Below are 21,307 nucleotides of genomic sequence, written 5' to 3'. Positions count from 1 at the left end.
TGGGGACACAAGCCAAACCATATCAATGCATATTAAAGATGTATTTCACATCAATGAAGAAAAGATTGGTCATTGTTGGGAGTAAGTAAAGATGGGTACCTATCTTATTATTGGGACCAAAATAAATTCCAGAAAGAGATGTAGAAGGGAGTAGGAGAGCCATAAAGATCTGTGTATGTCTTGCCTCCTTTCAAGTTGGAAAAGCATATTACTGCCTGCTTGGAAGCCTTTCTCACAAAGTACCTTGTACCTTGTGGCTGTGGGTCCTCCAGACTTTGGCCTTACTTTGGCTGTTTATTGTACTTCTTTCTCCCTTGGACTAAGCCAGGAGTCCACAGCAGTTTGGTGGCAAGCAAGTGCCTGTCTTTTACAGGACACATATATATATATATTTATAAATCAACTTTATTGATTTACCTCAGAAGATACACACATTTTAAAAGTACCGTGTTATGAGTTTTGACAAATATCTACCCTTACATAATTCCCATTCCAACAGAACATTGGGATCACCCCAGAAAATTCTCTCTTGCTCATTTGCAGTCAATTCCAATCTCACTCCCTGCTTCATCACACATCTAACATAACAACTAAAGCTGTACCTGAGGCTGAGGCAGGAGAACTGCTTGAACCTGGGAAGCAGAGGAAAGATGTAGTTAGAAATCAACTGAATGAAGGCCCGGCACGACGGCTCACACCTGTAATCCCAGCACTTTGGGAGGCTGAGGCAGGCGAATCACCTGAGGTCAAGAGTTTGGGACCAGCTTGGCCAACATGGCAAAACCTGTCTCTACAAAAATACAAAAATTAGCAGGTATAGTGGCAAGTGCCTATAATCTCGGGAGACTGAGGCAGGAGAATCACTTGAGTCCGGGAGGTGGAGGTTGCAGAGAGCCGAGATCGTGCCACTGCACTCCAGCCTGGACAATAGAGTGAGACTCCATCTCAAAAAGAAAAAAATAGAAAAAGAAAAGAAACAAACAAGAACTAAACCTGTAAAACATACAGAATAAAATTTGTGAGAAAAATTTCATTACCTTGAGATAGGCAAAGATTCTTTTGGTGAGAAACAGAAAGCACTATCTATCAAATAAAGACAAATATTACCAAAATTAAAAATATATGCTGTCGCCAGTCTCAGTGACTCATGACTGTGGATCCCACTGCTTTGGAAGGCTGAGGCAGGAGGATGGCTTGAGCCTAGGAGTTCAAAACCAGCCTGGGCAACAGAATGAGACCTTGTCTCAACTAAAAATAAAAAAAATTGACTGAGCATGGTGGTGTGCGCCTGTACTCCCAGCTACTTGGGAGGCTGAGGTGGGAGGATCGCTTGACCCCAGGAGTTCAAGGTTGCAGCGAGCTGTGATGGCACCACTGCACTCCAGCCTTGGTGACAGAGTGAGACCTGTCTCAAATATATATGTATGTATATGCATATGTATGTATATGTGTGTGTGTGTGTGTGTGTGTATATATATATATGTAATAAGTATGCTCAACTTCCAGTTTCTGTTCAGCATGAAAGGTGCTTGGTCATTGTCACCCCACCCTAACAACAAGAAAAATGTCAAATTAACTGAAACATCAACAACTTTTTCTAGATGCAGCAAAGAACTGAGGGCACAAAGTGGGGAGACAGACAGGCAGATACGGAGAATTACAACTTACTGGAATAAAAACCCAAGAGCAAAATTCCACAGGAAACAGGCGGGCATGGTAGCTCACGCCTGTAATCCCAGCATTTTGGGAGGATGAGGCAGGCGGATCACCTGAGGTCAGGAGTTCAAGACCAGCCCAGCCAACATAATGAAACTCTGTCTCTACTAAAAATACAAAAATTAGCCGGGCATGGTGGCACATGCCTGTAGTCCCAGCTACTCGGGAGGCTGAGGCAGGAGAATCGCTTGAACCCAGGAGGTGGAGGTTGCAGTGAGCTGAGATTGCACCATTGTACTCCAGCCTGGCGACCACGTCTCTACTAAAGAGATTGTCTCGATCTCTTGACCTCATGATCTGCCTGCCACAGCCTCCCAAAGTGCTGGAATTACAGGCGTGAGCCACCGCACCCGGCCTATTTATTTATTATTTTACATGGCATCTCACTTTGTCATCCAGGCTGGAATGCAATGGCTCGATCTCGGCTCACTGCATCTCCCCCCTCCCAGGTTCAAGTGATTCTCCTGCCTCAGCCTCCCAAGTAGCTGGGATTACAAGCACCTGACATCATGCCCAGTTAAATTTTGTATTTTTGTAGAGATGGGGTTTCACCATGTTGGCCAGGCTGGTCTTGAACTCCTGACCTCGGATGACCTTCCCACCTCAGATGACCTTCCCGCCTCGGCCTCCCAAAGTGCTGGAATTACAGTCGTGAGCCACTGCGCCCAGCCTGCACTTTTTATTAAGGCTTTCCCTCAAGAGAAACTATTTTACTAGAGCCTAACCAACCTAGAAGAAGGGAAATACCCAATGGCAGCCTTCTTGGGTCTTCCTGTACCACATAAAGGTGGGGAGTGACAGAGAAGCCCTTGTAAAGGTCACCACACAGGGACATGGCCCACTGAAAGGCTGAGACCTTATCATAGAGAACACCTCCTCTGCCAACACTGCATCTATAGGGCTCCTGTACAACAGGGGAAACCACATCTACAGGGCTACTGAACAACAGAAGAAACACGACAAAACCCTCCAGAGGAAATTTTTACCCCTGACAACTACAGCTAGAACAAACCAGGATCATTAGCATTGTATCAGGTGCCATGCAAATTTGATTTGTCTCATTATTATTATTATTCTTTGGAGAGAGTCTTGCTCTGTCTTTTGCAGATACAAGCAAGAACCCGCAGATATGGGCAAGAAGCCATATCTGCAAAAAAATTAAAAATTAGCTAGGGGTGGTATGTGCCTGTAGTTTCATCTACTTGGGAGGCTGAGGCAGGAGGATCACTTGAGACCAGGAGTCCGAGGTTGCAGTGAGCTGTGACTGACACCTTGCCTCTTAAAAAAAAAGAAAGAAAGAAAGAAACAAAACAATAACAAAAACAATATTACTGATGAACACAAAAGAAGCCTTGAGGCCGGGCACAGTGGCTCATGCCTGTAATCCCAGCACTTTGGGAAGCCTGGGCAGGCAGATCACAAGGTCAATAGATCGAGACCAGCCTGGCTAGCATGGTGAAACCCTGTCTCTCCTTTAAAAAATACAAAAATTAGCTGGGCCTGATGGTGCACGCCTGTAGTTCCAGCAACTCGGGAGGCTGTGGCAAGAGAATTGCTTGAACCTGGGAGGCAGAGGTTATAGTGAGCCGAGATTGCGCCACTGCACTCCAACCTGGGAGACAGCGCGAGACTCCATCTCAAAAAAAGGAAAAAAAAAAAAAAGAGGCCGGGCACTGTGGCTCGCACCTGTAATCCAAGCACTTTGGGAGGCTGAGGTGGGTGGATCATGAGGTCAGGAAATCAAGACCATCCTGGCTAATGGGGTGAAACCACATCTCTACTAAAAATCCAAAAATTAGCCGGGCATGGTGGCATGCACCTGTAATCCCAGCTGCTCGGGAGGCTGAGGCGGGAGAATTGCTTGAACCCAGGAGGCAGAAGTTGCAGTGAGCTGAGATGGCGCCACTGCACTGCAGCCTGGGTGACAGAGCAAGACTGTCTCCAATAAAACAAAGAAGACGAACATATGGAAAGGTACCATGCTCTTGGACAGGAAGATTCAATATCTTTTTTTTTTTGGAGACAGAGTCTCACTCTGTCTCTCAGGCTGGAGTGCAGTGCGTGATCTCAGCTCTCTGCAACCTCTGCCTCCCGGGTTCAAGTGATTCTCATGCCGAGTGGCTGGGATTACAGGCTTGTGCCACCATGCCCTGCTAATTTTTGTATTTTAGTAGAGATGGGTTTTCACTGTGTTGGACAGGCTGGTCTTGAACTCCTGGCCTCAAGAGATCTGCCCGCCTTGGCCTCCCAAAGTGCTGGAATTACAAGCGTGCGACACTACACCCAGCTGATTTGTCTCATTATTGATGACGTTAACCTTGACCACTTGATTAAGTGGTGGTAGGCTTCTTCACTTTAAACTTCTCCTTTACTCTTGGTAATTAAAAAGTATTCTCTGGAGAAGTAATTTAAAACTATGAAAGTAGGGCTGGGGGCGGTGGCTTGTAATCACAGCGCTTTGGGAGGCCGAGGCAGGCGGATCACTAGGTCAGGAGTTCAAGGCCAACCTGGCCAACATAGTGAAACTCTGTCTCTACTAAAAATACCAAAATTAGCCAGGTATGGTGGTGCGCCTCTGTAGTCCCAGCTATTCAGAAGGCTGAGGCAGGAGAATTGCTTGAAACCGGGAGGCAAAGTTTGCAGTGAGCCGAGATTGCACCACGGCATGCCAGCCTGAGTGACAGAGAAAGACTCTGTCTCGGAAAAAACAAAAACAAAAACTGTGGAAGCACTCCATTCCTCATCAAGCTTTCAGCGTATTCAGGTATTTATCTCAGTACAGACTCATGGTTTCCCTTTTTAATTCAATGGTATATAATCTGTAATTATCATTGTCTACATGGAGCTCAAATTTTCCATGATTTGTCTAGTGGGAGCCCTTTCAAACTGCTTGTGTTCTTTTGACATGACCTCATTATTCTTTGAGCATTCTTTGTTTTATGGTATAAGATGCTCCAGGCTGGGCATAGTGGCACATGCCTGTTGTCTCAGTCAACTGGGAGGTTGAGGCAGGAGGATCACTGTACCCTGGGAGTTTGAAGCCAGCCTGGACAATATAGCAAGACGCCTCTTAAAAAAAGAAAACTGAAAATGTTGCAAGTTCATCTTGTATCTTCCCTACCCCAGCCCCAGAACAAGCCATTTCTGGTTCCTTTTAGTAGAGAATAACATAAAAGTCACAATCTAGAATTTAGGTATGCTCATTGCTATTGGAGTGTCACTACTTTCAGGTCCTCTTAGTGGACAGAGTTATATATATATATGTACACACACTTTCATTTATATGTGTGCCTATGTACATATGATATATACACACACATCTATTTTTTGTCTCATATACATTGAAATTCATGAGTTCATACCAATACCTTCAATTCCAATCTAACGCCACAAGGTTCTTCCCATGTTTGTAACTCCCTTCTCTGACAGTGAGAAACTCTGGCTTCCCTTATCTTTAATTTACTTGTTTGATCAAACCTTCTGTATGTAACCATCTTCTGTCGCCACCACTACCCCCTCTCCTGCAGATGCTCCTCCATTCCTCTCAAGCTCTGACATCCTGCAGCTCCCAGCCCCTACTCTTGCCTCCCCATGTGGTTAGTCTTTCCTTGCCAAAGCTCTGTCCACTCATGCTGGGCCATGCTGCCAGGTAGAAGCTCCCCTCAGGCTCTGCCCTCCGTGCCAAGCTATCCATGCATCAGTACCTCCTCAGCCTCCTTGGGATCCAACCACCCATACCAGGTCACTCACTCCCAAGTAATGCCTTCCTACTGCTTCTAGGGATCACATACTCCACACCAGGCCACCCCTTCACATGCACACCTTCCTTATTCTGGGCCCTTACACTCCATGCTGAGCTGCCCCCAGGAGCGATGCCTTCCATACTCTGTGTGGACTTTGACTCCTCACACCAGGCAGCCCTGCGATTCCAATGCCCTTCTCACCCTACTTGGACTCTGACACCCTCAATCAGGCCCTGCTGTCACTCCCCTACCCACACTGATGACTTCACTGTTCTTGGGCTCTGATACACCATCTGGGAAGCCCCGCTATGACTCGAGCCATGTTCATTTTGCTTAGGCTCCAACTCCCCTCATCAGGCCACAATGCACTGCCCAACCCCTCCTTCTTCCTGCTCACCAGTGCCACACACACACTCACACACACATATACAACACACACACATATATAACACATACACACATACAACACACACACACACAGCGTTGGGCTATGACTCCCTGTGCCAAGCAGCCAGCCTGGGTGCATGACCTCTTTGCTCTGCTCTGGGCCATAGAGGCTCTCCCACCCCAAACCCCAGCAGATAGTCACCTTCTTGGCTCCCTCTAATGTCTTTAGGATGGAATAGTTTGATAAGAAAAGAGGACATGGGCAGAGATTTTTTTCTCTTATCCCTGTCCTTCAGGCATTCCTTAGTTATCTTCCTTGAAGACAAACCATATTAAAAGTTTATTACATCTTTCCAGAGCTTTTGTACAGACACTCTTTTCCCCGTTGTTTCATTGCACTATAATTTATTTAACCCCTTATCTCTATGATGGCAGAATTGATCAATAGAATTGACATCTTCCTGACTGATATTGAATCTTCTGGCCGGGCACGGTGGCTCATGCCTCCAAAAGTGCCTCATCCCAGCACTTCCGGAGGCCGAGGTGGGTGGATCACCTGAGGTCAGGAGGTTGAGATCAGCCTGGCCAACATGGCGAAACCGCATCACTACTAAAAATACAAACATTAGGCTGGGCGCGGTGGCTCACGCCTGGAGTCCCAGCATTTTGGGAGGCCGAGGCAGGTGGGTCATGAAGTCAGGAGATCAAGACCATCCTGGCTAACACGGTGAAACCCCGTCTCTACTAAAAATACAAAAATTAGCTGGCCATGGTGGCGGGTGCCTGTAGTCCCGTCTACTCTGGAGGCTGAGGCAGGAGAATGGCGTGAACCTGGGAGGCGGAGGTTGCAGTGAGCCGAGATCGGGCCACTGCACTCCAGCCTGGGTGACAGAGCGAGATTTCATCTCAAAAAATAAAAAAAATGGCCGGGCACGGTGGCTCAAGCCTGTAATCCCAGCACTTTGGGAGGCCGAGACGGGTGGATCACGAGGTCAGGAGATCGAGACCATCCTGGCTAACACGGTGAAACCCCGTCTCTACTAAAAATACAAAAAATTAGCCGGGCGTGGTGGTGCGTGCCTGTAGTCCCAGCTACTCGGAGGCTGAGGCAGGAGAATAGTGTGAACCCAGGAGGCGGAGCTTGCAGTGAGCCAAGATGGTGCCACTGCACTCCAGCCTGGGCGACAAAGCGAGACTCCGTCTCAAAAAAATAAATAAATAAATAAATAAATAAAAATAAATAAAAAATAATAAAATTAGCTGGGCGTGATGGTAGGTGCCTGTAATCCCAGCTACTTGGGAGGCTGAGGCAGGAGAATCACTTGAACCCAGGAGGCAGAGGTGGCAGTGAGCGGAGATCGTGCCACTGCACTTCAGCCTGGGAGACAGAGAGAGAGAGAGACCGTCTCAAAAGAAAAAGAAAAAAAAAAAAAAAAAGGACTGTGTGCAGTGGCTCACACCTGTAATCCAAGCACTGGGAAGCTGAGGTGGGTAGATCACAAGGTCGGGAGTTCGAGACCAGCCTGACCAACATGGTGAAACCCCGTCTCTACTAAAAAATACAAAAAATTAGCCAGGCGTGGTGGCTCATGCCTGTGATCCCAGCTACTCAAGAGGCTGAGGCAGGAGAATCGCTTGAACCTGGGTGGCAGAGGTTGCAGTGAGTGGAGATCTCACCACTGCACTCCAGCCTGGGCGACAGAGTGAGACTCCATCTCAAAAAAAAAAAAAAGATATTGACTCTTCCTGTCCAAGAGCATGGTACCTTTCCATATGTTCAAGTCTTCTTTCATGTTCATCAGTAGTGTTGCTTTAATTGTTGTTTCGTTTTTAATTTTTTTTGGACACAGGGTCTTACTCTGCTGCCCACGCTGGAATGCAGCGGTACAGTCACAGCTCACTGCAACCTCGGACTCCTGGTCTCAAGTGATGCTCCTGCCTCAGCCTCCCAAGTAGCTGAGACTAGAGGCACACACCACCGCGCCCAGCTAATTTTAAAATTTTTTGCAGATACGGGGTCTTGTTCAGTCTGGTCTCAAACTCCTGGACTCAAATGATCTTCTCACCTTGGCCTCCCAAACAGCTGAGATTACAGGTGTGAGCCATCATGCTTGGCCCCTCAGTAATGTTTTAAATTTTTCTTCATATAAATCGTGCACATTTTTGTAGATGTATAGACATTTCCATGTGTTATCTTTTGTGCAGCTCTTGTGAATGACAGATTCCTTCTTTGATCTGTTGTATAATTAGACTCATCTGTAGAGGACCAGTACGGACTGGCTGTAAGACCCTTGTACACCTGCAATGATTATTTCTTCTGGCATGATCACAAGCAATAGGGGTGGTAATCTTAAGACTTCAAAATCACTGATATCGGCAGGGAGGTAGCTAACACTTACCTAATATATGCCAGGCATTACGCTGGTGTTTTTTGTTTTGTTTTGTTTTGTTTCTGAGACAGAGTTTTGCTCTTGTTGCCCAGGCTGGAGTGCAATGGCACGATATCGGCTCACCGCAACCTCTGTCTCCTGGGTTCAAGCGATTCTCCTGCCTCAGCCTCCTGAGTAGCTGGGATTACAGGCACCTGTTACCATGCCCAGCTAATTTTTGTATTTTTAGTAGAGACAGGGTCTCGCCATGTTGGCCAGGCTGGTCTTGAACTCCTGACCTTGGGTGATTCATCAGCCTCCACCTCCAAAAGTGCTGGGATTACAGGTGTGAGCCAACGCGCCCAGCCTATGGTGGTGTTTTAAATAAATGTATAACATGTATATGAAACAGATGTTATTATTCTCACTTTAAAGATGAAAAATCAGAAGTCTAAGGTCACAGAAGCAGTCAACTTTTTTTTTTTTTTTGAGATGGAGTCTCACTCTGTCATCCAGACTGCAGTAAAGTGGTGCACTCTTGGCTCACTGTAGCTTCCGCCTCGCAGGTTCAAGTGAGTCTCCTGTCTCAGCCTCCCAAGAGGCTGGGATTACAGGCGTGTGCCACCACGCCCAGCTAATTTTTGTATTTTTAGTAGAGACGGTGTTTCACCATGTTGGTCAGGCTGGTCTTGAAACTCCTGACCTCGTGATCCACCCACCTCAGCCTCCCAAAGTGCTGGAATTACAGGCGTGAGCCACCACGCCCGGCTAACTGTTTTAAAATTTAATTTAATTTAATTTTAAGTTCTGGGATAATTGTGTGGGACGTGCAGGCTTGTTACATAGGTAAACGTGTGCCATGGTGGTTTGCTGCACCTATCAACCCATTACCTAGGTATTAACACCCGCATGCATTAGCTATTTATCCTGATGCTCTCCCTCCCCCCGCCACGCTTCCACAGGCCTCGGTGTGTGTTGTTCGCCTCCCTGTGTCCATGTGTTCTCATCGTTCAGCTCCCACTTATGAATGAAAGCATGCAGTGTTTGGAAAACCTTCACATTTCAAAGCCATTATTTTCTACCACAACTCAGAAGAAGCTGTAGTGAACAGTGAGGTGACTGGTTGTTGTTGATTGTGAAACTTCCATCCTCCATCACTAATTACATACCACTTAAATGTATTTTATTAAGTAGATCAAACTCATTACCAGTACTGTTTCTTAGACATTTAAGGTAGTATACATTTTTGCTAAATGGTGAAAAACAAATTAAGTAATCATCTAAATGGCCTCCAGATTCCATTTGTCCTTTTTTTCATACTTTCACTATTGTTTTCCCCAAATTATCTCCGTTCAGCATTCCCATAAATGCAGCTGGCATGTTTTCAAATCCTTTGATGATATATTCCTTGTCCTGGATTTTACCCTGTATCAAAGCAATAACAAATTTCAAAACTTAAGTTAATATTCTCAATGATATACTGTTCTCATCCTAGCAACAAATGTATCAGGTACATCATTGGAAACCTTGAAAATAAGAGATGGAGGTCCTGTCCTCCATGAACTTGAAGTCAAGGGGGGGCAAGATCCACTTACACAGTACATGTAAAAGATTACAAAGTACACCTAAGAAGAACTTAATAATAGATGTCAGATCATAGTGTGAAGTGTCATAAGGCAGCGATTAAGCAATTTCTTTTTCTTTTTTTCTTTCTTTTTTTTGAGACGGACTCTCACTCTGTCACCCAGGCTGGAGTGCAGTGCCGCGATCTTGGCTCACTGCAAGTTCACACCATTCTCCTGCCTCAGCCTCCCGAGTAGCTGGGACTACAGGCGCCTGCCACCATGCACGGCTAATTGTTTTGTACTTTCAGTAGAAATGGGGCTTCACCATGTTAGCCAGGATGGTCTCCATCTCCTGACCTCGTGATCTGCCTGCCTTGGACTCCTGAAGTGCTGGATTACAGGCGTGAGCCACCGTGCCCAGCATGATTAAGCAATTTCTAAGTAAGCTGCACAGTAAAGTTTAATAACACAATGATCTCAGAGGAGGTGGAAATAGATAGAGAAAGGAGCACCCTTCATTACCTCTGGCCCTGAAGAGGCAGGTCCTATTCAGGAAATACAAATGGCAGGACACTCTAATAATCTGTCTCCCCTTTAAGCCAAGGTTCTTTCAACATGTGTTTAACCTTTTTCTGGGAGTGTGGGACGGAAGGGTGCATGTTAGTGAGGAAGGATCTTCATTTCTCTTTCTACTACAAGGCACAGCCTGCTAATGGGAACTAATTTACATTTTCAGATTTTTTGAAGGGGTCTTATACAGAGACCTGAGTTACCTGGTACAAGCTTTTCCCTAATGCATTCCAGTGATGGCTTAGCACTCTTTATGGATTTATAGACAAGATTATTTGCTTGAAGTCAGTCAATTACAAAGTAGGGAAACTGAGATTTAAACTTTTATTATTATTATTATTATTCTGAGACAGGGTCTCACTCTGTCACCCAGGTTTGAGTGCAGTGGCACAATCAGCTCAGTGCAGTCTCAACCTCCTGGGCTCCAGTGATCCTTCCACCTCAGCCTCCTGAGTAGCTGGGACTACAGGGATGTGCCACCATGCCCAGCTAACTTTTTTAGTTTTTGTAGAGATGGGATCTTGCTAGGTTCACCCAGGTTGGTATCAAACGCCTAGGCTCAAGTGATCCGCCCACCTCAGCCTCCCAAAGTGCTAGGATTACAGGCATGAGCCACCGCTCCTGGCTGAGATAGGAACTTTTGACTTGAAAGCCCCAACTCATTCTTATTCTTGAAAAAGAAAGGAATCTGGATAGTGTGGAAAGGTAGAATCCAGTTCAGAGGTTAAAAATAGAGAACGATTACTGTTATGGACTGAATTGTTTGCCCCCAATCCAAATCCGTATGTCTAAGTCTTAATCACCAGTGCCTGACAATGGGACTGTATTTGGAGACAGGGCTTTAAGAAAAGCTAATTAAGAGGCCGGGTGCAGTGGCTCACGTCTATAATCCCAGCACTTTGGGAGGCCGAGGCAGGTGAATCACCGGAGGTCAGGAGTTCAAGTCCAACCTGGCCAACATGGCAAAACCCCGTCTCTACTAAAAATACGAAAATTAGCCAGGTGTGGTGGCGTGCGCCTGTAATCCCAGCTAGTCAGGAGGCTCAGGCAGGAGAATTGCTTGAACCTGGGAAGCAGAGGTTGCAGTGAATGGAGATCACACCATGGCACCCCAGCCTGGGCAACAAGAACGCAACTCCATCTCAAAAAAAAAAAAAAAAAAGTAATTAAGGTAAAATGAGGTCATATAGGTGGGCCTTAATCAATATGACTGGTGTGCTTATAAGGAGGTTAGGACACAGACACACAGAGAGAAGGCTACGTGAAGATGCGGGGAAAGGAAGCCATCTACAAGTCGAAAAGAGAGAGGCCTCCAAAGAAACAACCCTGCTGACACCTTGATCTTGGACTTCTAGCCTCCAGAACTGTGAGAAAATAAATTTGTTTAAGCCACCCAGTCTGTGGTGCTTTATTTTGGCAGACCTAGCAAACTAATACAAATACTAATGGAAAATATTAATAGGGGAAATTAGGGTATAGGATGCAGGGTATATGGGAGCTCACTGCACTATCTTCCCAATTTTCCTATAAATCTAAAACTTCTATTTTTATTTTTGTTTTTGAGACAGGGTGTTGCTCTATTGCCAAGGCTAGAGGACAGTGGCGCATTCAGAGTTCACTGCAGCCCTAGAACTCTTGGACTCTGGTGATCCTCCCACCTCAGCTTCCCGAGTAGCTGGGACTACAGGTGTGCACCACTGCACCCAGCTAATTTTTTTACTGTTTGTTTTTTGTAGAGTCTCATTGTGTTGTCAGGGCTGGTCTTGGACTCCTGAGCTCAACCAATCCTCCTTCCTCACCCTCCCAAAGTGCTGGGATTATAGGCATGAGCCACCACACCCAGCCTAAAACTTTTCTAAAATAAAAAGTGAATTTTAAAAAATAGGGAATGAGATTAAAAAGGGAGGATGAGAAAGAAATTAGGCCAACTCACAACTTAAAACCCAACTAGGGCCAGGCGCCGTGGCTCACGCGTGTAATTCCAGCACTTTGGGAGGCTGAGGCAGGAGAATCACTTGAGGTCAGGAGTTTGAGATGAGCCTGGCCAACGTGGTGAAACCCTGTCTCTACTAAAAATACAAAAAGTTAGCCAGGAGTGGTGGCAGGCGCCTGTAATCCAGGCTACTCGGGAGGCTGAGGCGGGAGAATCACTTGAACCCAGGAAGTAGAGGTTGCAGTGAGCCAAGATTGCGCCACTGCACTCCAGCCTGGGCGACAGAGTGAGACTCCATCTCAAAAAAAAAAAAAAAAACACAACTAACTATGATCAGCTTCACTTTGTTAGAGGGAAGCATTGGGGACACCAGCACAGTGGTTTCCTGTTGTCAACTGTGATCACGGATGGGCTCCATTAGATTTCACCAACCGGGACAACCTAGATTCAGCTTTTTGCAGCTCCCTGGAGAGAGCCCAGCCCAGCACTCCAAGTGCTAGACTGGGAAGAGCGCCAAGCTCCAGTGGCTGCCGGAGGAGCAATGTATTCCTTTGAATTGGGAAATGATCACTGCCCAGGGATTAGGAAGTACGGTATCATTTTTCCCCTGTAAAACTAAAATAATGCAACTTGATTGTTCAGATTTCTGTTGACTAAAACTTTACATGGTGTAAAGTTTGAAAATTATCATAGCACAGGACTAGCGGATTGTCTTCTTTGCTACTTTGGACCTGGAAGAGCCATGGTACATGTATGCTACCCTCTAACATTCATTTATTCAGCAATATTTATCCAGTGCCTACATCACTTCATCTACTCTTCTGGGCGCTGGAGATACACCAGAAAGCAAAATGTATGAACGTGCTGCCTTCATGGAGGTTACATCCTCAAGAAGGGAGATGGGCAATAAATATAAATGAATAAGTGAATTATAGTATATATTATATAAAAGATGATTAATTGCTATGGATAAAAGTAGGATAGGAGCTTGGGCAACATGGTGAAAGCCCATCTCTATGAAAAATACAAAAAAGTTAGCCAGGTGTGGCGGCACATGACTGTTGTCCCAGCTACTCAGGAGGTTGAGGTGGGAGAATCACCTGAGCCTGGGTGAAGGCTGCAGTGAGCCATGATCATGGCACTGCACTCCAGTCTGGGTGTCTGAGTGAGACCCCGTCTCAAAAAAAAAAAAAAAAACCCAAAAAAACAGGGGCTGTGGGATATGGAAGATCAAGAATGAAGTGGGAATGCAACTTATAATAGGGTCATTTAAAAAGTTGCCTCACCCAGAAGGCACTCCCTTTTTTGTTGTTTGTTTTTTTGGTTTTGAGGCAGAGTTGCGCTCTGTCACTGGGCTGGAGTGCAGTGGCACAATCTCGACTCACTGCAACCTCCGCCTCCCACGTTCAAGTGATTCTCCTGCCTCAGCCTCCCGAGTAGCTGGGACTATAGGTGCATGCCACCATGCCCGGCTAATTTGTGTATTTTTAGTAGAGACGGGGTTTCACCATGTTGGTCAGGATGGTCTCGATCTCTTTGCCTTATGATCCGCTTGCTTTGGCCTCCCAAAATGTTGGGTTTATAGGTGTGAGCCACCATGCTTGTCCAGAAGGCACTTTTTAGCAAAGACTTGCAGGATGTGAGAGAGTTCAGCAAGCAGTTACAGAGCGGTGGAGTGGTGGAGGAGACTGGGAGAAGTAAACAAGGCAGTGAATACTAAGAAATGAAATCAGAGAGATATCAGGGGTCAGATTTTGTGTAAGCTTGCTGAATATTCGCACTTTGGTTTACGCTAAGTGAAATGCAGAGCTTTGCATGGTTTAGATCATAAGAACGGCAGGATTTCATTTGTGCCTTAACAGATCGCTATGGCCACCACATTGGGAATTGTCTATAGGGGTGCGAAGATGGGAGTCCAGATAGAGTCCACTACTGCTGTGGGAAGTCAGGGACCCCAAACGGAGGATCCGACTGGAGCCATGGCAGAGGAACATAAATTGTAAACATTTCATTTTAATATGGACATTTATCAGTTCCCAAATTAATACTTTTATAATTTCTTATGCCTGTCTCACTTTAATTTGTTAATCCTGTTAACTTTGTAAGCTGAGGATGTACATCACCTCAGGACCACTGTGATAATTGTGTTAACTGTATAAATCGATTGCAAAACATGTGTGTTTGAACAATATGAAACCAGTGCACCTTGAAAAAGAACAGAGTAACAGTGGTTTTCAGGGAACAAGGGAAGACAACCATAAGGTCTGACTGCCTGTGGAGTTGGGCAAAATAGAGCCATACTTTTCTTCTTGCAGAGAGCCTATAAACGGATATGCAAATAGGGAAGATATTGCTAAATTGTTTTCCTAGTAAGGAATATTAATAATTAATACCCTGGGGAAGGAATGCATTACTGGGGGGAGGTCTATAAACGGCCGCTCTGGAGTGTCTGTCTTATGCAGTTGAGAGAAGGACTGAAATATGCCCTGGTCTCCTGCAGTACCCTCAGGCTTATTGGGGTGGGGAAAAAAATCCGCCCTGGTAAATTTGTGGTCAGACCGGTTCTCTGCTCTTGAACCCTGTTTTCTGTTGTTTAAGATGTTTATCAAGATAATACGTGCACAGCTGAACATAGACCCTTATCAGTAGTTCTGATTTTCTCCTTGTCCTGTATCCTCAGAAGCATGTGATCTTTGTTCTGCCTTTTGCACTTTGAAGCATGTAATCTTTGTGACCTACTCCCTGTTCATACACCCCTTCTCCTTTTAAAATCCTTAATAAAAACTTGCTGGTTTTGCAGTTCAGGTGGGCATCACAGTCCTACCCATATGTGATGTCACCCCCAGCGGCCCAGCTGTAAAATTCCTCTCTTTGTCCCAGCAGCCCAGCTATAAAATTCCTCTCTTTGTACTCCTTCATTTCTCAGCCAGCCGACACTTATGAAAAATAGAAAGAACGTACATTGAAATATTGGGGGCGGGTTCCCCCGATACACTACAAACATCCAGGCTAGATGGCACAGTTCCTGGACCAGGGTGGTAGCAGGGAGGTGGGAGAAGTGTTCAGATTCTGATATAATTTTGAAGATAGAACCACCAGAATCTCCTTAGAGATTAGACATGGGTACGAGAGAAAGACATCAAAGAGGACTCCAAGGTTTTTGGATTGAGAAACTAGAAGTATAGAATTGTTATAACTGAGATAGTAAAGTCTGAATATGGAGCATGTAGAGTAGGAAAGATCAAAACATATTTAGCTTTCAAGATGTTATGTCAGAGATGTGTATCAGGCATCCAGGTGGACATACTAATCTAGAGTTAAGAGGAGAGCCAGGCTGGAGATAGAGCTGGGAGCTCTCAGCATACTGAGCCCAGATGAGCTAAATAAGGGACAGCTCGAGTGTGGATAGACAAGAGAAAAGGCCCAATGACCAAGACCTGGGGCACTCTAATATTTATTTGGAGAAAAGAAAAGCGAGCAGGAGTCTGAGGAGGACCAATCAGTGAGGAAAACCAAGAGTTAAGGGAAACCAATGGAAGAAAGCATATCAAGGAGAGAATGATCACTATTAAATATTTCCCATAGCCAAGAGGCTAAGAATCAACCAGTGGACTTCACTATGTAAGGGTCCCCTGTGACCTTGACAAAAGTTAATTTTGGCCAGGTGTGGTGGCTCACATCTGTAATCCCAGCACTTTGGTAGGCTGAGGAGGGCACATCACTTGAGACCAGCCTGGCCAACATGACGAAAACCTGTCTCTACTAAAAATACAAAAAGTTAGCTGGGCGTGGTGGTACACACCTGTAGTCCCAGCTACTCGGGAGGCTGAGGCATGAGAATTGCTGGAACCCCGGAGGCAGAGGTTGCAGTGAGCCGAGATTGCACCACTGTACTCCAGCCTGGGCAACAGAGTGAGACTCTGAAAAGCCTGATATGTTGGTTTCAGGAAGAATGGAAAGAGAGGAACGGCAGACAGTGAGTGTAGACAGCACTTCCAGGTATTTTGTTACAAAAGAGAGAGAAGGGAAATGGATCTGCATTTGCAGTGGAAATGAACTTTAGAGAGGGTTGTTTTGTTTTCCTTTCAAAGATGGGAAAAGTAAGAATATTTATATTCTAAGCACAAGGACCGAATAGGGAAAAACTGATGTTGCAGCAGAGAGAGGGAAGAATTGCTGGAACAAAAGACTTGAGATGCAAAAGGGAATGGGACCTAGTGTACAATTGGAAGGGGTGGCTCCGGAGCTCCTTACCTCTGAGACCCATTTCAGCAAGTCCTTCAGAGCTTTTTGGCGGACATCTCCTTGCCAGCGGTAGACGACAAAGCCTTGTATGTGAAGCTCCTGAAAGATAACAATCTCTGGGGGTGGACCTGTGAAGAGAAGGGCACATTTGGGTGGCAGGATCCAGGGAGGTGGTTGCAGTGAAACAAGTAGTACAGGTCACTGTCACTACACTTGGTGCTTGGAGTTTCCTGGTGCTTCTCTCATTCTGTTTCCTCCTTTCTGATCCACGTGACTGCTGGCCCATCAACATGCACTCTGCAGCAGGCAGAATAATGGCTCCAAAGATGTTCATATCCAAAAACCCCAGAACCTGTTACCTTACGTGGCAAAAAGGACTTTGCAGATATGATTAAGAACTTTAGTGGGGACGCAGTGGCTCATGCCTGTAATCCCAGCACTTTAGGAGGCCAAGGCGGGCAGATCCACAAGGTTAGGAGTTCGAGACCAGTCTGGCCAACATAGTGAAACCCCCATCTCTACTAAAAATTAAAAAAAATAAAAAAAAATTAAAAAATCTGGGCATGGTGGTGGGTGCCAATAATCCCAGCTACTTGGGAGGCTAAGGCAGGAGAACTGCTTGAACCTGAGAGGTGGAGGTTGCAGTGAGCCAAGATTGTGCCACCACACTCCAGGCTGGGTGACTGTATGAGACTCTGCTTCAGAAAAATAAAAATAAAAAAAGAACCTTGAAATGGGAAGATTATTCTGCACTATAAAGATGGACCCAATATAATAGCAAAGGTCTTCGTAAGGGAATGAGGGACACAGGAAAGTTATAGTCAGGAATGGAATATGGGGTGATAGAAGCAGAGATGAGAGAGAGGAGGAGAAGGAAGATCCTATGCCACTGGCTTTGAAGACAGAGGAAGGGGCCACATGCCGAGAAATACAGGCAGCTGCTAGAAGCTTGAAAAGGCAAAGAAACAGATTCTCCTCCAGCGTCTTCAGAAGGAATGCAGCCCTGCCAACCCACTTTACTTTTAACCTCCAGACCTCCAAGAATAAGTGTGTGGGGTCGGGTGCATGGCTCATGCCTATAATCCAGCATTTTGGGAGGCCGAGGCAGGCAGATCACTTGAGGTCAGGAGTTTGAGACCAGCCTCGCCAATATGGTGAAACCCTGTCTCTACTAAAATACAAAAATTAGCTGGGCGTGGTGGCACATGCCTGTAATCTCAGCGACTCAGGAGGCTGAGGCAGGAGAATCGCTTGTAGCTGGGAGGGGACTGCAGTGAGCTGAGATTGTACCACTGCACTCTAGCCTGGGTGACGGAGCGAGACTCAGTTTGAAAAAGAAAAAAAAGAAATTTTTTAGGTTTTTTGTTTGTTTGTTTTTTTTGGTCAGAGATGAGGTCTCACTCGACCTGGTTTGAAACTCCTGGGACAAGCAATTCTCCTGCCTCGGCCTCCCAAAGTATTGGGATTACAGGCATGAGCCACTGCACCTGGCTAAGAATTGGTATCTCTAATAAGCTCCCAGGAGATGGTGATGCTGCTGGTCCTTGGCCCACACTTTGAGAACCAGCACCCCAGAAATAGCACACAGCTCTCCTGCTGCCTGTAAAGAAGGTACTCCCCTTCTGTGTGTGAGAAAGAAAAAGTTTTTTGGTTGCCTGGTTGATTTTCCCAAGTGTCCTAATTGACTAGAAACTGAGAGAATGACACCTGAGCATAGGCTTTCAAGTTCAGGAAGTCAGGTGAAGATGCCTAGGGAATATCAGAGCCAGCGGTGCTAAGACGAGTGGTGGAATCTAGCTTCAGCATCTTTGACCACTGGCACCACTCAGCCTAAAGTTCCCACTCACTACTTTGAGGAAAGTAACATTAGCAGTTGGAAATATGAAGCTTTGTCCTGAACCAAAAGAAACTAATGCAAGAGAATGAGACAGAAAGAGTGTTTCTTCAGAAGACCCACGTCAACTATTCTTTGTGAGTGAGCGATTGGAACTCTCACTTCCTCATCTTAAATGAAAGTGGGCTGGGCATGGTGGCTCATGCCTTTAATACCAGCACTTTGGGAGGCAAGGTGGGAGGATCACTTGAGTTCAGGTGTTCAAGACCAGCTTGGGCAACACAGAAAGACCTCATCGCTTCTAACAAAAATAACGATTGGCCAGGAGCGGTGGTTCACGCCTGTAATTCCAGCACTTAGGGAGACCTAAGGGAGTGGATCACAAGGTCAGGAGATCAAGACCATCCTGGCTAACACGGTGAAACCCTGTCTCTACTAAAAATACAAAAAATTATTCAGGCATGGTGATGTGTGCCTGTAATCCCAGCTAGTCGGGAGGCTGAGGCAGGAGAATCACTTGAACGCGGGAGGCAGAGGTTGCAGTGAGCCGAGATCGCGCCATTGCACTCCAGCCTGGGCGACAGAGTGAGACTCTGTCTCAAAACAAAACAAAAAACAATTATCCAGGTATGGTGGCACATGTCTGTAGTCTCAGCTACTTGGGAGGCTGAGATGGGAGGATCACTCGAGCCTGGGAGGTGGAGGCTGCTGTGAGTCATGTTTGTGCCACTGCACTCCAGGCTGGGTAACAAAGGGAGACCTTGTCTCAAAAAACAAACAAAAACTCCAGTCTGGGAAACAGAGTGAGACCTTGTCTCAAACAAACAAACCAATAAACGAAAAAGCAAAATGAAAGTGAAATGCTGTTTCTGGGTTTATGCATGTTGATGAGAATGTCGGTTTTTGTTTTCTTACTGAGAGCAAAAAGGCAAATGTGGCATTAAACATGGAGGAAATCATTGCTTGCCTCTCACCTATCCTAACACTGGAATATGTTAGAATTTCTGGGAATCTGTGGCAGGGCAGAATTCCATCTGATTAAAATGGAATGGACAAGGCCAGCTGACATCTCAAAGTGCTGTCTGAGCAGCTGAGCTTCCAAAGACTAATTGCTAAAAAGACTAGGTCGAGTTACTGTATCCAAAATAGCTGGCTCTTCCTAATTGGACTGTGGTTAAGAAAAGGCCTCCTGCAGCTTTGCTCAGTTGGCAGGCAGACAGTTTCCCATGATTCCAGCTTAGCACCAGTTAGAAAATTACAGAGGGAAAAAAAGTCCCTAACAGTAAGATTGTCAAGTAAATCTGGAGTTTCCTTCTGGTAATGGTTTTAATTTTTCACAGCCTAAGAGGGAGTCAACAAGTTGCCCTTTGTCAGCCCCTTCCTCTGTAGCCCCCATCTCCATACGGTTGTGGGACGGTTAACTAGCGGGGCCATAAGGTTTCATTCCCTTTAGTCAAGCTCATCATAGAATAAATAACCAATTGATTTATGGTTGCCTGGATCCTCATTAGAGTCTGGAACATTCCTTTCTTCCTTCTTTCTCCTTTTTTGGGGGTGATCACAGGTAATTTGTGATCTCTCTTAATAGCACAGGATCATTGTAGCAGAAACAGACTCTAAATGAGGCGCTTAGAAGACTGGTCTTTGTTTTGAGTCTGTTGCCAATAGGAGTTAAAGAGTCTCTGGTCCTCTCGGCCATTCATCTCCCCACCTGTAAAACGAGCGGCCTGTACAAGGCATCTCACAGGACAGGGATTTAATGAATATGGTTCTCCGGTTGATACTGCGTTTGGACCTCAGAGTGTGGAGTGGGAGGGGCGTGGTTTCAGCATAAGAGAGTAGGGAGTGGGGAATGGAGTACATGGCAGGGCACCAGAGAAATAAAACAAGGACACTCGAGGAATGGAGGGAAGCTGCTGCCGCCTTCCTGTTTAGTGGCAATTGTCAGCCTGCTGAGGCCAAGGTGCCCTACTGCTCCAAGAAGCACTGCCCAAGATTTCTGAAGGACATGGCAACCTGCCCTTCCCTTCACCCACAGCAAGTCACCCTTTATTCCTCTCGCACCTCCAGCAATGTCTCTCATATCCAGAGGACCCTGAATATTTTACCAGCCAGACCAAGGTGTTCTGTTTCTAAATCAAATCATCACTGTCTTTTTACAACTTTGCATTAAATGATAGGTAAAAACTAAAACTTTTAACAACTGTTTCTTCTATATTTGTGGATCCTGCTATTTCTCTATATAAAAATCAAATATAAGCTGATTTAGCACAAAATACATGAAATTGTTGTTGTTATTATTATTATCTTGAGACAGGCTATCACTTTGTCACCCAGGCTGCAGTGCAGTGGCACGAACACAGCTCACTGCAGCCTCAGCCTCCCAGGCTCAAGCAATCCTGCCACTTCAGCCTCTTGAGTAGCTGGGACTACAGGTGCACACCACCACGCCCGGCTTAGTTTTGTATTTTTTTGTAGAGATGGCATTTTGCCATGTTGCCCAGGATGGTCTCAAACTCCTGAGCTCTCTCAAAGTGAGACTCTATCTTAAAAGAAAAAAGAATATATGAAAATCTTTCTAATAATTTCAGAGTCACTGGCCTATGGCATATCTGTGAATTTTCTCCTTGTGCAGCCTTGTGACATGTGGGATCGTGTGCATGTGCTCATTACCTGGGGGAAGTGGGCCGGTTCTGTTATATGTAGAGATGGCTCCACATATGGCAATCCTTCCAAATTTCTTCATCTGGCCGATAACAGTGTTTGAAAACTCTCCACCTACCTAAACAGACAGGAAATACAAAACCAAAGACAAAACGTTAAATCGTCTAAATACTAGAGATTCAGGAAAATCATTGAGTCACAATCATTATTTTAAAATACTCGTTTTAGCAGCAACAACACTGATTGAATGAGCCCAACTGTGCAGAAGGTTGCAATGAGAA

General features: G+C 45.6%; 1 protein-coding gene across 2 annotated transcripts in view; it reads right to left on the bottom strand.

Moving 5' to 3' along the window:
* Positions 1-9,381: 9,381 nt before the first annotated feature.
* The window catches only part of LOC708725 (prostaglandin reductase 1), a 32,960-nt gene continuing 21,034 nt past the window's right edge, over positions 9,382-21,307 (bottom strand). For both annotated transcript variants that reach the window (XM_077968341.1, XM_028834987.2), the window contains exons 8-10: positions 21,036-21,144; positions 16,538-16,656; positions 9,382-9,640 (exon numbers count right to left, since the gene is read on the bottom strand). In XM_077968341.1, coding sequence (XP_077824467.1) covers positions 9,530-9,640; positions 16,538-16,656; positions 21,036-21,144 — 339 coding nt within the window. In that variant the 3' untranslated portion in view covers positions 9,382-9,529. The remainder of the gene's footprint in view (positions 9,641-16,537; positions 16,657-21,035; positions 21,145-21,307) is intronic.

The sequence above is a fragment of the Macaca mulatta genome, chromosome 15 (genome assembly GCF_049350105.2).
Source record: "Macaca mulatta isolate MMU2019108-1 chromosome 15, T2T-MMU8v2.0, whole genome shotgun sequence".
Lineage (NCBI taxonomy): Eukaryota > Metazoa > Chordata > Mammalia > Primates > Cercopithecidae > Macaca > Macaca mulatta.
This window is presented reverse-complemented; position numbering and strand designations above follow the sequence as displayed.